This window comes from Octodon degus, unplaced genomic scaffold (assembly GCF_000260255.1).
Source record: "Octodon degus isolate 3935 unplaced genomic scaffold, OctDeg1.0 scaffold00002, whole genome shotgun sequence".
Lineage (NCBI taxonomy): Eukaryota > Metazoa > Chordata > Mammalia > Rodentia > Octodontidae > Octodon > Octodon degus.
The window spans coordinates 24381025-24396953 of NW_004524578.1; the positions used below are offsets into that span (position 1 = coordinate 24381025).

General features: G+C 37.9%; 1 protein-coding gene across 1 annotated transcript in view; it reads left to right on the forward strand.

The window, feature by feature from the left end:
- Spg11 (SPG11, spatacsin vesicle trafficking associated) overlaps nucleotides 1-15929 on the forward strand; it is a 91654-nt gene that overhangs the window by 10979 nt on the left and 64746 nt on the right. The window contains exons 4-10 of the mRNA XM_004623493.2: nucleotides 1428-1461; nucleotides 5079-5216; nucleotides 5395-5837; nucleotides 7077-7222; nucleotides 10016-10148; nucleotides 12408-12563; nucleotides 12979-13154. Coding sequence (XP_004623550.1) covers nucleotides 1428-1461; nucleotides 5079-5216; nucleotides 5395-5837; nucleotides 7077-7222; nucleotides 10016-10148; nucleotides 12408-12563; nucleotides 12979-13154 — 1226 coding nt within the window. The remainder of the gene's footprint in view (nucleotides 1-1427; nucleotides 1462-5078; nucleotides 5217-5394; nucleotides 5838-7076; nucleotides 7223-10015; nucleotides 10149-12407; nucleotides 12564-12978; nucleotides 13155-15929) is intronic.

A 15929-nucleotide genomic window follows, 5' to 3' on the forward strand; every position in this document is an offset into this window, starting at 1 on the left:
TAGTCACTAAATGAGTTGCACATCATAGGTACATTATAATAATTAGAACAAATAAATGTTAAAACTCCAATTTGACACTGCTTTCATTGATGTAGCTCTTACATTCAGTACTATAATGTATGGCAACATAAAATTGTACTGTACTATACAGTATGATCAGCAAAAATTACAGTACTGTTTGAACATGGTGTGGTTACAAAAAAAGATTGAGGCTCTATAAACAAGATGTACAGAACTGCACACACAAAAAAAGATAGGTTTAAGTCTGATGAGCATGCCTCAGTCATAAGTCCAAACAATTGTTAAATAGGTAGATCATTTAAGGAAGAATATCTACTTTCTATATAGAGTGATTTTTTTTAAAATTATTTTTATCATGAATGGATATAATGCCTCTCATCACATCACTTGGAAGGTTGAGCAGGAGCATTGCTGTAAGTTTGAGCCTAGCTGAGCTTCAACCATAGTGAGTTTCGCTGTGGTTTCTCTTGCCATTGATTTCTAGTTTCATTGCACTATTGTCTAGTAATATGCATAAAAATTTTGATTCTTTTGTATTTTTTTAAGCATGCTTTATTGGATAATACACAGTCTGTTCCATATGCTGTTGAACATGTATTCTGTTATTGAGTGAAACACTGTGTATCTATTAAGTCCATTTGTTCAGTGGTTTGACTCAACTCTGATATTTGTTCGAGGCTGGCCTTGAACTTAGTAGAGCAATGTTCTTGCCTCACCCTCCCAAGTGTTGGTATTATAGTCATGCAACACCATGCCCAGTTCCTACAGTGCAGCAAGTTACAGTCCTTACTTTATAGCCTATAGGTTTGTGAGGTAACCCCTCTGCTCAAAAGGTCTCTACCTCCTCTCTATGAGCCCGAGACTATGGCATCTGTCCAGTGCAAGGCACAATCTTTTCATGTTGGTACTCAGAGAAGCAATGAGACCACTAGTCTCCATTGGATGTAGGCAGAGGGATAGGGACTCAGGCACACCACTGGACTAAATGCCATTGTCTTAGCATCCAGCCACCACTGAAAATTTTACCTGTCAAACCTGGACTCCCACTCTGGGCTGTAGGGCCCATGTCCTTCCCCCTTAGTCTTGTCTGTTCCTTACCCACTGTGTTTCCCGTAGCTGTCTTTCACCCAGTCATTGTGATAGAATAACATGTTAGACCTGGAGTGAAGCTATAGTAGTTTTTCTGTGGTTCAGTCTCAGAAAATCACCCTCTTCCCATAAAGGTACTTTATTAAACTCTCTGGCAATATGGCAGGTGCTACACTGGATTTCTTCTCAAACTGTCCCCTCATGAAGTCGCTTTTGGGATAAAACACATAAGATTTTTAGTTCATATCAGCTCTAGGCTTTTCTTGGGGCCAGTGCTGAAGGCTTATCCATTATTTCTGAGTGCCTGACTCCTCAAGGATTAGTGTGCTTCTTCACGTTGTTCCTTATCAGGTTAGTTATTTGGTAGACACCACTGTGGCCCTGTGCTGAGGGGAACCAAGATGCAAAGGCAACTAGGAGTTGGTGGTTTGATACCACCAGTGGGCAAGGTCATCTTCCTTGTGCTGTGTCAGCTGCCCCCTATTATTTATTTATTTATTTATCTATTTATTTTGTGGAACTAGGAATTGAACTCAAACCCTTGTGCTTGCCAGGGAAGTGCTTATTCTACTGAGCTATCTCTGGGCCCCCCTATTTTTTTTTTTAAAGAACTATTCATTGTTGGAGGAGAGATTAGCAATACATTCTTAAAATTTTTTTATCAGTAGTCCATTTTTTACTGACCACACCTACACATGTAGAATTATCTCCTAGTCTATTTGTACACTAGTTTGAGTGCTAGCAAAGGAGGGATGCTTGCTCCGCTTCCCTGATCCTTAAATGTAGGGTTCCACTCTGTATGTTTGGTAACTCTCCAGAACTGCTAGTCTGTTTCCTTCACTAAATTTAAGCATCTCCTCTAAATGAGTATAACTAAACATCTAAGTGAATAACCCATGTTTATTTCTTTCATGAAAGCTGTTTAAATAGTATTAATTTTTCTGGAATTAGCTTTATATTTTATTTTCTGCTCTGAACTCTAATAAAAGTGTTATGTTTGTTTATCATTTTGGTCGCATGGGGCAAGCTCAGTTTTCCCCCAATATATAGAACACCATCCTTTCTCTTTATTTTTTTCAGGTTCTGTTAATCTTTTGAGACCCAACTGAATCCATCTATTTCTTGACATTTATTTACTCAACTCTTTTCACCCATAATCTTATACTCATTATAATTTTTCTCTTATTTGAATTTTTGTGGTGGGCTGGGGAGATAGCCTAGCAGCTTAAGTGCTTGCCTAGCAAGGACAAGGTCTTGAGTTCAATCCATCCCTAGTACCAAAAAATAAACTTTTGTGGCTTTTCTGTTTCCCCACCTCACCAATAATGAGGAGGAAGCCCAGGGATTTCGCACTGAGTTACATCTCTTCTTTTTTTGTTGTTTTTAATTTTGAGACAGAGTCTCACTAAGTTATCCAGGCTGGACTAGAACTTGCTGTATTCCTTCCTGCCTTCGCCTCCCAAAGTACTGGGATTACAGGCCAGAACCACCAGGCCTGGCTGTACTTGAGCCAGTTTAGTATTTAATTACATAATGTTCTGTTCTGTTCTTGTTTCATTTCCCACATAGTGTTTATATAAGCTCCTTGAGAATGTCAAACTCACGACTTGCTCTTTCACTCTTTTGTGTGTGCTTGACAATGGGCTCTTACTATGTGGCCCGGATAAGTCCCAAACTTACAGGCTCAAATGCCTCTCCTACCTCAGTCTCCAGAGAAGGTGGGGTTTATTTTTTCAGTTCATTGTTAGTGATTTTTTTTCTTCAACTTTATCTTAGCTGTCCATCCTTAGTCAGTCCTTGGGCTTTGTCAGCATTTAAAATTGTTCCTCCCTCAGATCACTATACATTTCACTTTGACCACAACTTCTCATACTTTCCAGCTTTCCTAAGTTTCCCCATGGCTTCCAGATCATCTGACTTCATGGGAATTTCCATTTTATTGACCTACTTTTCACCACCCCCACATCCCTCTCTCTTTACTTTTCTCCTGTTCCAGCATAGATTTTATGATTTTTTTTTTTTTTTTAATGTATTTGGCACAGGGTCTACAGGGTCTCACAACACAGATGGGACTCATAGTGATCAGCCTCCCAAGCCCTGGGATTACAGGCATGGGTGCCACCATGCCCAGTCTCAGTCACCTCAGCACTCCCCAGGGAGGGCCAGCACAGTATGCTGGGGATCAAACTTTATGATTTGTCATTTTAGTTGGTTTCTTACATGTGCTATAAACTCCTGTTCCTACCTTGTGGTAGTACTCTTTGCTAAAATGTTAACTCTGAGTTAATATTTATCGGCCTCCTTAAGTATCTGTACCCAAGCATTTGAGCACTTGTGAGAAAATTACAAAAGAAAATTAATACTACTCTTTGTTTTTTGGCAGAACCGGGGATTGAACTCAGGCCCTTGTGCTTGCCAGGGAAGCACTTATTCTACTGAGCCATCTCCCTGCCCCCAATACTACTCTTAAGTTCACATTCATTGTCTTGAGTTGTTTTCACAATATTTCTTGAAAGTTTTTCAGTGATTTTTTGCAAGTCCATTCCTTACAACATTTTTATTTTAATGTATTTAGTACAGAGTCTACAGGGTCACACTACATAGATCAGACTTGTAGTGATCCTTCCTGTTTTTCAGCCTCCCAAGTGCTGGTATTACAGATGCCAGTCTGAATTGCAGTTTTAGCATGCCCTGGGGTCAGGGCCAGCATGGAAATCATAACATTTTTCAACTTATTTTTTTCAAACCCATTCATCTTTTTACTTCTAAGTTTTCTTGAATAATCTTGCCTGCTACTGTATAAAGCTAAATTCTGCCTTCTCTTTTATCACCTTGATAAATGTGTCAACCTATTACCTTCAAATTGTTAAAGAAGTTTTACTTACTGAAGCAAGTGCTCAATAGGAATGTTTTCCCTTTTCCTCCTGTTTTCTTTTTTTTTTTTAAATGTTTTTTTTTTTTAATTTTATTTATTTATTTGTGGGGGGGGCAGCTCAGTCCACCAGGGGGCGGGCTGCCTGGCATGTGGTGCTGGGGGATTGAACCGTGGTCCCTGGGCCTCGCTAAGCTTGTTATAAGTAAGCGCTTTAGACCACTGAGCCATCTCACCAGCCCCCTCCTATCTGTTTTCTACATCTGCTCATGTTGTATGTTCTGCCTAAGCCCTTCTTTAGATTTCTTTTCCCCTCTGAAAGTTAAAAATTCTTAAAACACCTTGAACCATGTCTTCTTTGCCAACTTCCCCAGCCTCATCTCTCCATTTTGCTTCTCAGTTACTATGCTTTAAATTCCTTAGTTTCTCAGATGTGATGTGACAGCTCTCTTTGCATACATCCTGTCCCTACACATAATTTGTCTTCATGGTCTCCACCTAAGTCTTATGTTGTGCTGGCAAAATAGTGATTAAGAATCTGGACTTTCTGGTTAAATTAACCCAGTTCAAGGGTTCTCTGTACCTTAGTTTCCATATCTATAAAGTGGAGCTGTATTTACTTCAGTAGTTGTTAACTAGCTCAAATGACAAGAGTTTTGTCAGGTATGTGGTTCACATCTGTAATCCCAACACTCTGGAAAGATAAAGCAGAAGGTCACAAGTTCAAGCTCACCCTGGGCAATTTAGCAATTTCAGTCAGAAGAGATCCTGACTGAAAAAAAAGACTAAGGGTAGATAGCTCAGTGTGAGTGCCCTGGGTTTAATCCCTAGTACCACACATACAAAAAAAGTTTATGTATTTGGCATAACATCTCTGATATAATAGATAATAAATACTTTTATTACTTCATAAAGCTGACTGCCCTTACTAGAGTCAGATTCTTGAGTTTGACTTTATAACTATACTGCAAGCAAGGGGAGATGAATTTTATTGAGTATTTGTCTATATTGTCCCTTCTCTGTGACCTTCCCTCATTTTTAACACAAATTTGTGTTTGATCATCATTTTTACTATGGCTTTCATTTTTAAATGTAGGCAACATCCGGGATACTTACTACGTAAAAGAACACTGGAAGATCTTCCTATTCAAGGACTTAAGGGGATAGATGAAGATGATCCTGTTAACTCTGTCCACAGCATGAAACTGACCAAATGTTCTTTCCAGGTTGATAGGTATGGAAACTTCTTTTTATTATTTGGTTTATTTCCTTTTTTTTTTTTTCCTATGCTGACACTGTATCTTTTCACTAAAGGTCTTTCCTAGGTTGATACTTTTAAAGGCATGTTTGGCCTGGTTTAGTGTTTTTACTTAGAGCCTTTCACTGTAACCATGTATTACTCTGTCTTTCAGATCTTGGAGTGCCCAGTTATTATCCTTGAATGAAACAAAAAAGAGCTCCAAACTAGATATTTCTTGTGTTCCATGGTTCCAGGATATTTTGCATTTGGAGTCCCCAGAATCTGGTCATCATGGTACCAGTGTGCCAAGCTGGATTTTTATTTCACAGGACATGATGCAGGGTCAGTATGATCTTCTACAGAAAGATGATGCCAAGACCAATGATCCTGGAAAATCCTGGAAGATAATGCACTTCAGTGAACGAAAGGAATCTACAGAACTTAAATGTGTGTCTGTGACAGGGTTCACTGCACTGTTTACTTGGGCAGCGGAAACAATTGACTATACTATTGTCCTCTGGGATTTGGAGACCCAGGCTTCGCAATGTTTCTCCTTTGGCCAGAAGTGTATTCCTGTAGACAGTGGAGACCAGCAACTGTGCTTTGTTTTGACAGGTAAGACTGTTTTATGTCAAGTTAAAACACATTATTGAGGAATGTAGTTTCTTAATGTATTTTACTTCTGCCCCTGATCTCTACCCATGGGTATTCTTACCTTGAGGTGGTAATCACCTACTGATGAAATTTGGCATTTAGTCTTGTTAACATTGGCTCATACTTTGATTCTTAATTAAGATTATTGCTCTCCAGCTAAGTGTAAAGTTTAAGATAAGGAAGGTTAAAATTTTAACCCAGAGAATCTTAATTGGACTTGGTTTGGTATAAGCAGAGGTTGGAAGCTGGGTGCTTATGGGCCATGAATGAACTACAGATTTATTTTGTTTAGTTTGCACTAAACCAAACAAAATAAATTTTTAAAAAGTAGATTTTTTAAAAAATGACTATTTCGATTTTTTTGAGGCGGGTATTGGGGATTGAACTCAGGACCTTGTGCTTGGCAGGCAGGTGCTTATGCCACTGAGCTACTTCTCCAGCCCATTAAAAAATGACCATTATGAATAGGCATAATTAGAAGATTTTACCCAAAAATCTAGATTTCCAAGTATTACTGACCTAACAATACTGGGCAGGCATTCCTGTATAGGAACTTAAAAGTTGAGCCTTTTCGATTGTCTTCTTAGATGGGCCATTTTATTTTATCTTGCACTCTACTTACTACCTGATGCTTACAGGCATGGGGCATTTTGATATGTCATATATGCTTCATCGTGCCCGATTGTGATTGAACTGTGTTTCTACTTTAGTACTCTGATTTTGGTAATCACGTATTTGTGTGTCAGGAGTATGCTGTTTTATTGTCGCTTGTACAAGTACAAGATAATATAAGGTAGAAATGTGCAGTTCAATGCTGTTTCATAGGATACATTGTTTTTTGTTGTTGCTTTTTGTGGTGCTAGGGTTTGAGCCCAAGTATTCACTTTTGCTTGCTATGTAAGCAGTCTGCTGCTGAACTACATCTCAAGCCTCACTTCAAATGATAATTTGCCCCTGTTAGGATTACAGGCATGTGCCACCACACCTGGCTGTTTTTGCTTTTTTTGAGAAAAGTTCTTACTGTATAGTCCAGATTAGTATCTTAAAAATAAAAATCTGGAAAACCATGAGTTAAAGTCATAATACATGATATCCAGTAAATGTGTTTATAACTACAGTTCTGAAATGTTGAGTAATTAGAAATAAATTCCTAATTCTAAAACTTAAATCCTAGTAATCCTAATTTTATTTTTCCTGTAGAAAATGGACTCTCTTTGATTTTGTTTGGTTTGACTCAAGAGGAATTTTTAAACAGACTAATGATCCATGGAAGCGCCAGTGTTGTGGACTGTCTTTGTCATCTGAATGGGTGGGGGAGATGCTCAATTCCCATACATGCCCTAGAGGTAAGAGAAGTAAATGACTGTAGAACTTTACTTGCTGTCACATACTCAGACTGAGGTTCTGAGAGAATTCTTTTAGCTAGCACCAAAAAAAGCTAATCTTTACCCTTTCATTTGCTCAGGTCTGTTTCATTTCTCTAACTTTGCTTAGCAGTTTACCCTTTTTGACTTTAAAAGATATGACATAATACAAGATTACAGCCAGCTGTGGTAGCTGATGTAACAATTCCAGTACGCTGGAATTGCTGCAAATTCAAGGCCAGCCTGAGCTATATAGTAAGTTTAAGGCCAGCCGGAACTACTTGGTGAGACCCTATCTGTAAAAAAATAAAAGCCAGAAGTCTTTCATCTCCATGATTAGATTGATCCCTAGGTATCATGTTTTTTATGAAGTATGTGTTTAATTATTAGCTATTGTGAGTGGAATTTTTTTTTTTTTTTTTTTTTTTAACCAGGAATCAAATTCAGGACCTTGTGCTTGCCAAGCAGGAACTGTACTACTGAGCTATATCCCCAGCCCTTGAATGGAATTTTTTTTGCCTGGTTTTCTTTTTTAGTTGGTATATTGGTATATAGAAAAGCTGCTGATTTTATGTGCTATTACTTTGCTGAATCTGTTTATGAGCTCTAAATATGTTTTGGTAGAGTCTGTAGGGTCTTCTAAATACAAAATCTTTTGTTTGTTTTTGTGTTTTTATTTTTTTATTTATTTTTTGGCAGAACCGGGGATTGAACTCAGGCCCTTGCACTTGCCAGGGAAGCGCTCATTCCACTCAGCCATCTCCCGGGTGGCCCCTGTTTTTATGTTTTTAAAACACAGTCTAGGGGCCGGGGAGATGGCTCAGTGGAATAAGCGTTTCCCTGGCAAGCTCAAGGGTCTGAGTTCAATCCCTGGTTCCGCAAAACAAACAACACAGTCTCACTATGCGGTGCAGGCTGGAGTTGAGCTCACTTTGTAAGTAAAGCTAGTCTTGAACTTCCGATGATCTTCCTGCCTCTCAGCCTCCCTAGTGTTAGGATTACAGGCATGTGTCACCACACCTGGCTGTTTTGCTTTTTTTGAGACAAGTTCTTACTGTGTAGTCCAGGCTGGCTTCAAACTCATGGCAGTCCTCTTGCCTCAGCCTTTCAAGTACTGGGATTATAGGTATGCACTACCATGCCTGGCCAGATTCAAACTCTGCAAACAAGGATAATTTGACCTTGTTTGTTTGCCTAAACTATTTGAAGGTTGCAAACTTTATAACTCTTCACTGTGAGTACCTTAACAAAAATATTCTCTTATTTAATCATAGATAATTCAGTTTTTCCTCCCATCACCCAGAGCAAAAGCATAGTTAATTCTTTATCTCCTTCTAGGGCGAGTTATTTTCTAGTTTATTCCTTTGTGGGGAACAAACCCTTGTTTTTTCTCTTCCCATATTTCATCATTATTTCTCATCCTAGCTTCCCTTATATATTAACATCCAGAATTTAGGCCAATTGTTTCTCAAGATATGGCCCCCAAACTAGCAACATCATTACCTGGGGATTTATAAGCAATACAGATTCTTTTTTTTTTTTTTTTTTTTTTGCTCCGAATGCCTTCAGGGCAGCTTTGGCTGGCTTGAGTTGTGGGGATCAAACCACAGCAAGCTGAGCCTGACTGCTTTTAAGCAATACAGATTCTTGGGGACCCTCCATACCTACTGAACCAAAATTGTGGACACAGGCTCAACAGACCACATTTTGCCCAGTTTTCCATGTAGGTGCATTTTGTTGTTCTTGTTTGTTTTGCAGTGCTGGATATTGAGTCCAAGACTTTGTGCATTTTAGGCAAGTGTTTTACCACTGAGCCATGCCCTCAATCCTAGACTGAGGCTTTTACATGTTCTATATAAGATTCCTGAAGATGCCTCGTTAGAAATAGTCTGTTTTTAGCCCACTTATTCAGTTTGTTGTTCCTATTGTTCATTTATTTTTATACGTGTGGTGGGGACCGACCCAGGAATCAGTTTATTACTAACCTGACATAAAATTTTAATTCAAATATGTAAAACTTGATGGCACATTCCTATAATCCCAACACTTGGGAGGCTGAGGCAAGAGGATCACAGTGAGTTTGAGGCCAGCCTGTGCTATATAGTGAGTTCAAGGCCTGCATGAACTATATAGCAAGACCCTGTCTCAAAAAAAAACTAAAAACAACAATAAAAATTGTTTTTCAATTTAAACAGATTGTAAGTAAACTGTAAGGATGATTCCCAACTACTTAGCTGTCAGTGGTTTTAGAATTATAAAATGTTATAGCTACAAATATTTTCTAATCCTGTAATACCAGCCACTTGGAAGGCAGAGGAAGAAGGATCATGAGTTTAAGGCCAGATTGGGCAGCATAGCACTTTTCTTATCTTAAAGAAAAAAAAAAAAAAAAAAAAAAGGTAAAACTCTTAAAGTCATAGGTGTTAAAAGGTACAATCAAACAGAGTGAAAAGAAAACTTACAATCTTAAAAAAAAAAAAAAAAAAAAAATCCCAGGTATTTCCTTGGGTTGCATAGTCATTTTTCTAATTCTCATTAGAATTTAGGTTCTGATACAAAATAAAGATAGCCTTGTATCTCCTTAGCCTTGGAGATAAAGTTAAAAAGAAACTGTATCCTAATTTTTTTATAAGCAATACAGATTCTTACTATATAGCCCATCCTGACTTTAAAGTCACAACCCTTCTGCCTCAGTCCCCTGCCCTCTGCCAAGTGATTTTTTTTTTTGTGCTATTGTAATTTTTCTGATTTTCCCCCCCAATATATATGCTTTAGGCTGGGATAGAAAATCGTCAGCTTGACACTGTAGATTTCTTCTTAAAGAGCAAGGGAAATCTTTTTGCTACATCCTCAAAATCTTCTGTACCTGATCAGTTGGATCACTTTCCAGCCCAGTTATATTTAAGAAGTAAGTACACCAAAGACTTCCAACTTGTGCATATCATTTTAATTGCTTTCAAATTATTGTTGTGTTTTCTGATGACATCTTTAGTGGCAACTTTCCCAATACTTCTTTTCAAAATTTTATCTTTTCTTTTTAACAAATTAGGAGCTTAGCTTTTCTTCTTAGACCAGTTATCCATGCACATTCTCTCTTTAGAAGGATATAGTTAAAAAAAAAAAAAAAGAAAGAAAGATACAGTGATAGACTGTGTTTCCCTCTGTATATTTAGTATGATGATCTATTTTTTCCTACTTGATAATATGTTGTAGACATCTTGCTATAATATATGTACTTACCAATTATGATGGCATGGGATTTCATTGTATGTATGGGCAATCTCATAATTTGCCAAGCCCCTTTAGACAGTTATATTGATTCCAGTTTTTATTATTGGTAATGTGCCATATTGTGTGTGTGTGTGTGTGTGTGTGTGTGTGAATGTCTATGTCTGTATCTGTGATGTTTCACATAATGTGTGATTATTTACTTGGGTTAAATTCTAAATGTGCAATTTTCAGATCTAAGAATACTCACAATGCACATTCTTAATAGCCTTGATAAAATACACTCCAAGAAAAGTTTTATCAATTTGTATTTCTAGTTACATAGAGGAAGAAGACAATGTTAGTGTCAATTTTAACTGAGAATATAAATTAGAAATTTTCTTTTTAAGCCTGGCATGATGGTACATGCCTATAATCCTAGCACTTGGGAGGCAGAGACAGGAGGAATGCCATGAGTTCAAAGCCAGGCTGAGCCACATATTAAGACCCTGTCCCAAAATACAAAATAAGAAATTTTGTTTTTAAATTTTCATCTGAGCATAGTTACACACATCTGTAATCCCAGCACTCTGGAGGCTTGAGGCCATGAAATCTTACAAGATCACTGTGAGTTTAAGACAAGCCTGGGCTACATAGTGAGCCCTATCTTATTCATCTTCTTTTCTTCTCTTCCCTCCTTCTTTCTCCTCTTCCTCATTCTCCTCTTTGTCCTCATCCTGTTCTCTTTTCTCTTGTGCCAGGGGTCAAACCTAAGGCCTTGTGCCTATTAGGCAAGTACTCTGCACTGACTTGATACCTCTAATTCTTCATTCTTCTTTATCTTCATTTTGACTGCTTGCCCTCTCTGTCTGTGTGTCTGTCTGTCTCTGTCTCTGTCTCTGTCTGTCTATCTCTCTATTTCTCTGTCTTTCCTGACAGGGTTTCACTCTATACTTCTAGCTAGCCTGCAACTCATTATGTAGCCCAGCCTAGCCTTACATTCAGTGGATCTTCCTGCCTCAGCCTCCCAAGTGCTGGGATTACAGGCATGTGCCACCATGCCCAGCCTTCTCCTTTCTTAATTTATGGGGTTCACTAGTCATTTTTAATCTTGAATGTACAAGAAAGGCTTAGTTTGTAGTACCAAGTGGTGTTCCATCTGTGGTTGTGTGGTCATTATTCATTTCTATTGTTTGATGGTCAGTGATCCCTCTTTACTTGAATCTTACCTACACTGCTTTGCTCTAGAAGGTGGGAATGGGTCTTGAATAAGAAGAGTGGGAATAGGCTTTACCAACTTTCCTGGGGAAAGCCCCTGTTTTCCATAAATTCTCATTCACATAGATAGCATTTACAGGTAGGCCCAATACAGAGATACAGAAATCCCTTCATTAGAGCTTTCAGTTGCAAACAGAGGATGGGGCAGTTGGGGGAGGGGGACAGCCTCACACTCCTGTCACCTGAATATTGAAGTGTCTTTGCACTCACAGTTCAAGTTCAAATTTCATGTCTGCCACCTATTAGCCTGTACAAGTTACTTATCCTCTTGACCCTGTTCTTTGTTGAAAGGTACAGATGAGATAGCATTGGTAAAACATCATACTTAAGATGGAGATGTTCAACAGAATCATAGTTAATGTCAGTAGCTAAGCATGATGGTACATGCATGTAATCTTAGCTACTTAGGAGACTGAGGGAAGATGATCACACATTCAAGGCTAGCCTGGGGTATAAAGCAACACCCTGTCACAATCAATTGATAAAACCAATAAATAATAACTATTGGTAACTAAAATCATTGAAATTTATAGGTAATAAGCCTTCATAAAAGTTTGGTGATCATTATGAAAATAAGACATTGGTCCTTATTTATACATAATGCAAAATGGTATTTTTGGATATGTTAGTTTTAATTGGGAATTATCTAGTGTTCATGTTGATTTCTTTGGTTCTTTTTCAGATGTGGAAGAGCTGACACCAGCATTGGATTTACTGTGCTCAGCAATTAAAGAAAATTATTCTGAAACCCAAAGCAAACACTTTGCAGAACAATTGCTTACTCTTACTCTGTCTTTCCTTAACAAACAAATAAAGGAGCTTTTTATTTACACTGAAGGTAAGAATAGCAGAAAGCAGCGAAGTAGTTGTATCATTCCTGTGTCTGGACAGAAATACTGACGTTGCTTTTGCATGAAAAAGCTTAAGCTGGTAGAGTACCAAGTACTAATTTGACTAGAATAAATGTGTAATTGAAAATAAAATGGGTTTTAACACTGGGAAACTTGGTAGAAAGACCTGGGAATAATTGTGAAATATGTGAAAAAAGACTGTATGAAAATACCACTACCTATAAATAGAACCAGCTTAAAACATACTGTTTGAAATTTGAAAATAACCATTTTGAAATTGGGCATCCTTTAGAATTCTTCATAATTATAACCAATCATGGTACCTTCTTTCTGTCTCCCTCTTTCCTTCATATGTACACATACATATTAGCTGGTATATTGACATTTTCCACTTTCCCATAGAGCTAGATGAACATCTACAGAAAGGAGTGAATATTTTGACCAGCTATATTAATGAGCTTCGAACTTTCATGATAAAGTTTCCTTGGAAACTAACAGATGCTACAGATGAATATGATGTAATTGAAAATATCTCCACAGTAAAGGAGACTGCTATTTGGGAAAAGCTCAGCTTTGAGGTAAATATAAGCTATTATACTATTATTTTTTTTCCATAATTTTATTGAGAAACAGCAATGAGACAGTTTCAAACCAAATTGGTAGGACAGTTTCAATAATTAACACATTGCATACATCCTTCCTAGTGGTTAATTGCTGTACAAGATGCGGACTTGATATCCTATTTACAAACACCATTAGAACAAATCCCTCGGGGCCAGGGAGACGGCTCAGTGGAATAAGCGCTTCCCTGGCAAGCACAAGGACCTGAGTTCAATCACCGGTTCTGCCAAAAAAAAAAAAAAAAGAACAAATCCCTTTATTCATTAAGAGAATGTAACTATGTATCTATCCTAACCACATTGAATACACAGATACAAAATGGACATTCATTTGTATCCCCTTTTTTTGTTCAGTTCCATCATTTAAATATTATTGGTGTGTAAACTCAGTAAAATATTCTAAAAGACTTCAGTAGTCCATAATAGTATTGGGTCTTCTGCTTCACTGGCAATGTCAGAAATTGTTGACCCGAGTCCCCTACAGCTCAACATAACACCATGGGTTTACTTCTTATACTTCGTTTTTATACTTTTCTGCTGGATGGTTAAGACCAAGGTAAAGCAGGACCTATGCAACAAGAGTTGTAGCTTTGATAAGGTCAGTGAAATTCCCCTCAGGATTTATCCTGAGATCCTGTACCTCAGATTGTAGAACCTTTGTCAGTGTCCGCCATGTGGATGAGTCCCGGCCACTGCTTGGCCAGTGTGCTCTCTGTGAAAGCCTGAGAGAATGTTTTCTCTCCATGTGACTCTCCTTAGGCACACTCTATATCATCGATCACTTTCCTCTTTGGCCCCATAATCTCCTTGATCTGAAAATTTGGACACTACTGAGTTATATGACATTAAAGTACAAGTTCTCATATGTCCTGAGTCTTAAGTGAAGGCTAGGGCCAAAATGTTGGCTTCCCTTGCGGCCCTCCTTTTTCTCTTAATTTTGGTCTGCAAACTTAGGTTGTTAACCATCCACAAGACAAGCTTATTGTTATTACTATACAACTTAGACTGTTAAACTTAACCTTACTATCTGTCTGCATATCAAACATCTTAGGCATAACATGGAACAGGTATTTTTCATCAAGTATTGATGTGTTGAACTTTAAGTCCCTACAGAATATGATGAAAAAACATTTAAAAATTAGAATATATTTTTTAAAATAGGCATAAAGAATGATTATACTATTATTTACCAGATCTGAGAGAACACTAGAAGAAATAGAATTCAGATTCTATATTCTGAATTTGATTTGGAATCTTTAGCTAGGGTTTTAGATTTTATAAGTTTTGACATCTCTGGACATCACTTCAGATTTATATCTACAAACTGTTCATTTAATTCAGAATGAAGACAGCCTTCGTCTCAGTGCCAGATAGGTCTACACCCTTGGATCGATGCACTGGGGGCTTCTTCCTCACATGCTCCCTCAGTGGCGTGAGCCTGGTACTTGGGACCCATTCATTCTCCCTGGTCACTGAATCATCTGAGTTGCTCCTGTGATTAGATCTTAGCAAATATTTATAACTCCATTGCTTCACAGTGGACTTGACTTGATTCCTATTAAAAATTCTAACCCATTTCTTTTTTTTTTTTTTTTTTTTTTGTGTGTGTGTGTATGTGTGGCCGGCTCAGCCTGCCCTGCTAGCGGGGCTGGTGCAGCATGTGCTGGAAATTGAAACGGGGGATTTTTGATTTCAAATACCAAGTATAGGGGACAAAATGAAAAAGGTGAAACAGGAAGATAAGCCTTCCAAGAAGACAGAACAAGTGTCAAGAAAAAGGGCAGAACAGCTGGGTGTAGTGGCACATGCCTAAATTTTGGGATTCTCATATCACAGAACTTTTTATTTGTATATCCTCCACTAGATCATGAGGGCTTGGAGAGTAGCACCTGTTTTAGTCAGCTTTATATCCTCTGCACCTAGCTCTAAATCTAGTAGTAGATTACAAATAACAAGAACAAAAACAAAGACAATGACAAAGCAACATGAAACAGTACAAATGGTACACAATTTCTTGTTTGCCTTTCTTTTCACGATAGACGTTAATACAAACGAAATGTGCTGTCCTATGACTTACAGACTGAAGTATCCCTTCACCTACCTGGCGTATAGGAGTATTAAAAAGACAAAAGCTAAAATATCTTAACATCGATAATCAGAATCAATAGGCAGTGAAAGAGAGAAGGTTGATTGCTGCCAGGTCCTCAGAACTATTGTTTTTGGGTGGAAAAGTAGATATGGAAGTACCTGGTATGGCCATTTTTTTTTTTTTTTTTTTTTTTTCTTATTCTCTCATCAGGAATGGCCTGTGTTTCCTTCTTTTGTTTGTTTGAGACAGGGTTTTGTTATATAGTGTAGGCTGGATTTGAACTCCCTGTGTGGTCCAAGTTGGCCTCAAAAATCAGTGTAATTCCTCCTGCCTCAGCCTCCTGAGTGCTGAAATTTAGGCATGTGCCCCCTTACCCAGCTGTTCGTCCTTTTTTTTTTGACACTTGTTCTGTCTTCTTGGAAGGCTTTTCTTCCTGTTTTCACTTTTTCATGTTGTCCCCTATACTTGGTGCTCCACTCTTTATTCAGAGTCACTGATGTTTAACTTTTTTTTTTGGTGGGGAATTTGCAGTTCACTTTGATGAAAACTGTGGACCCTGTCCCCAAAAGCATGTGTGTGAATGTGTATGTAACACATATGCAAAATTTTGTGTGTAGCTTACTAGGGTTTATAGATCCCTTGAA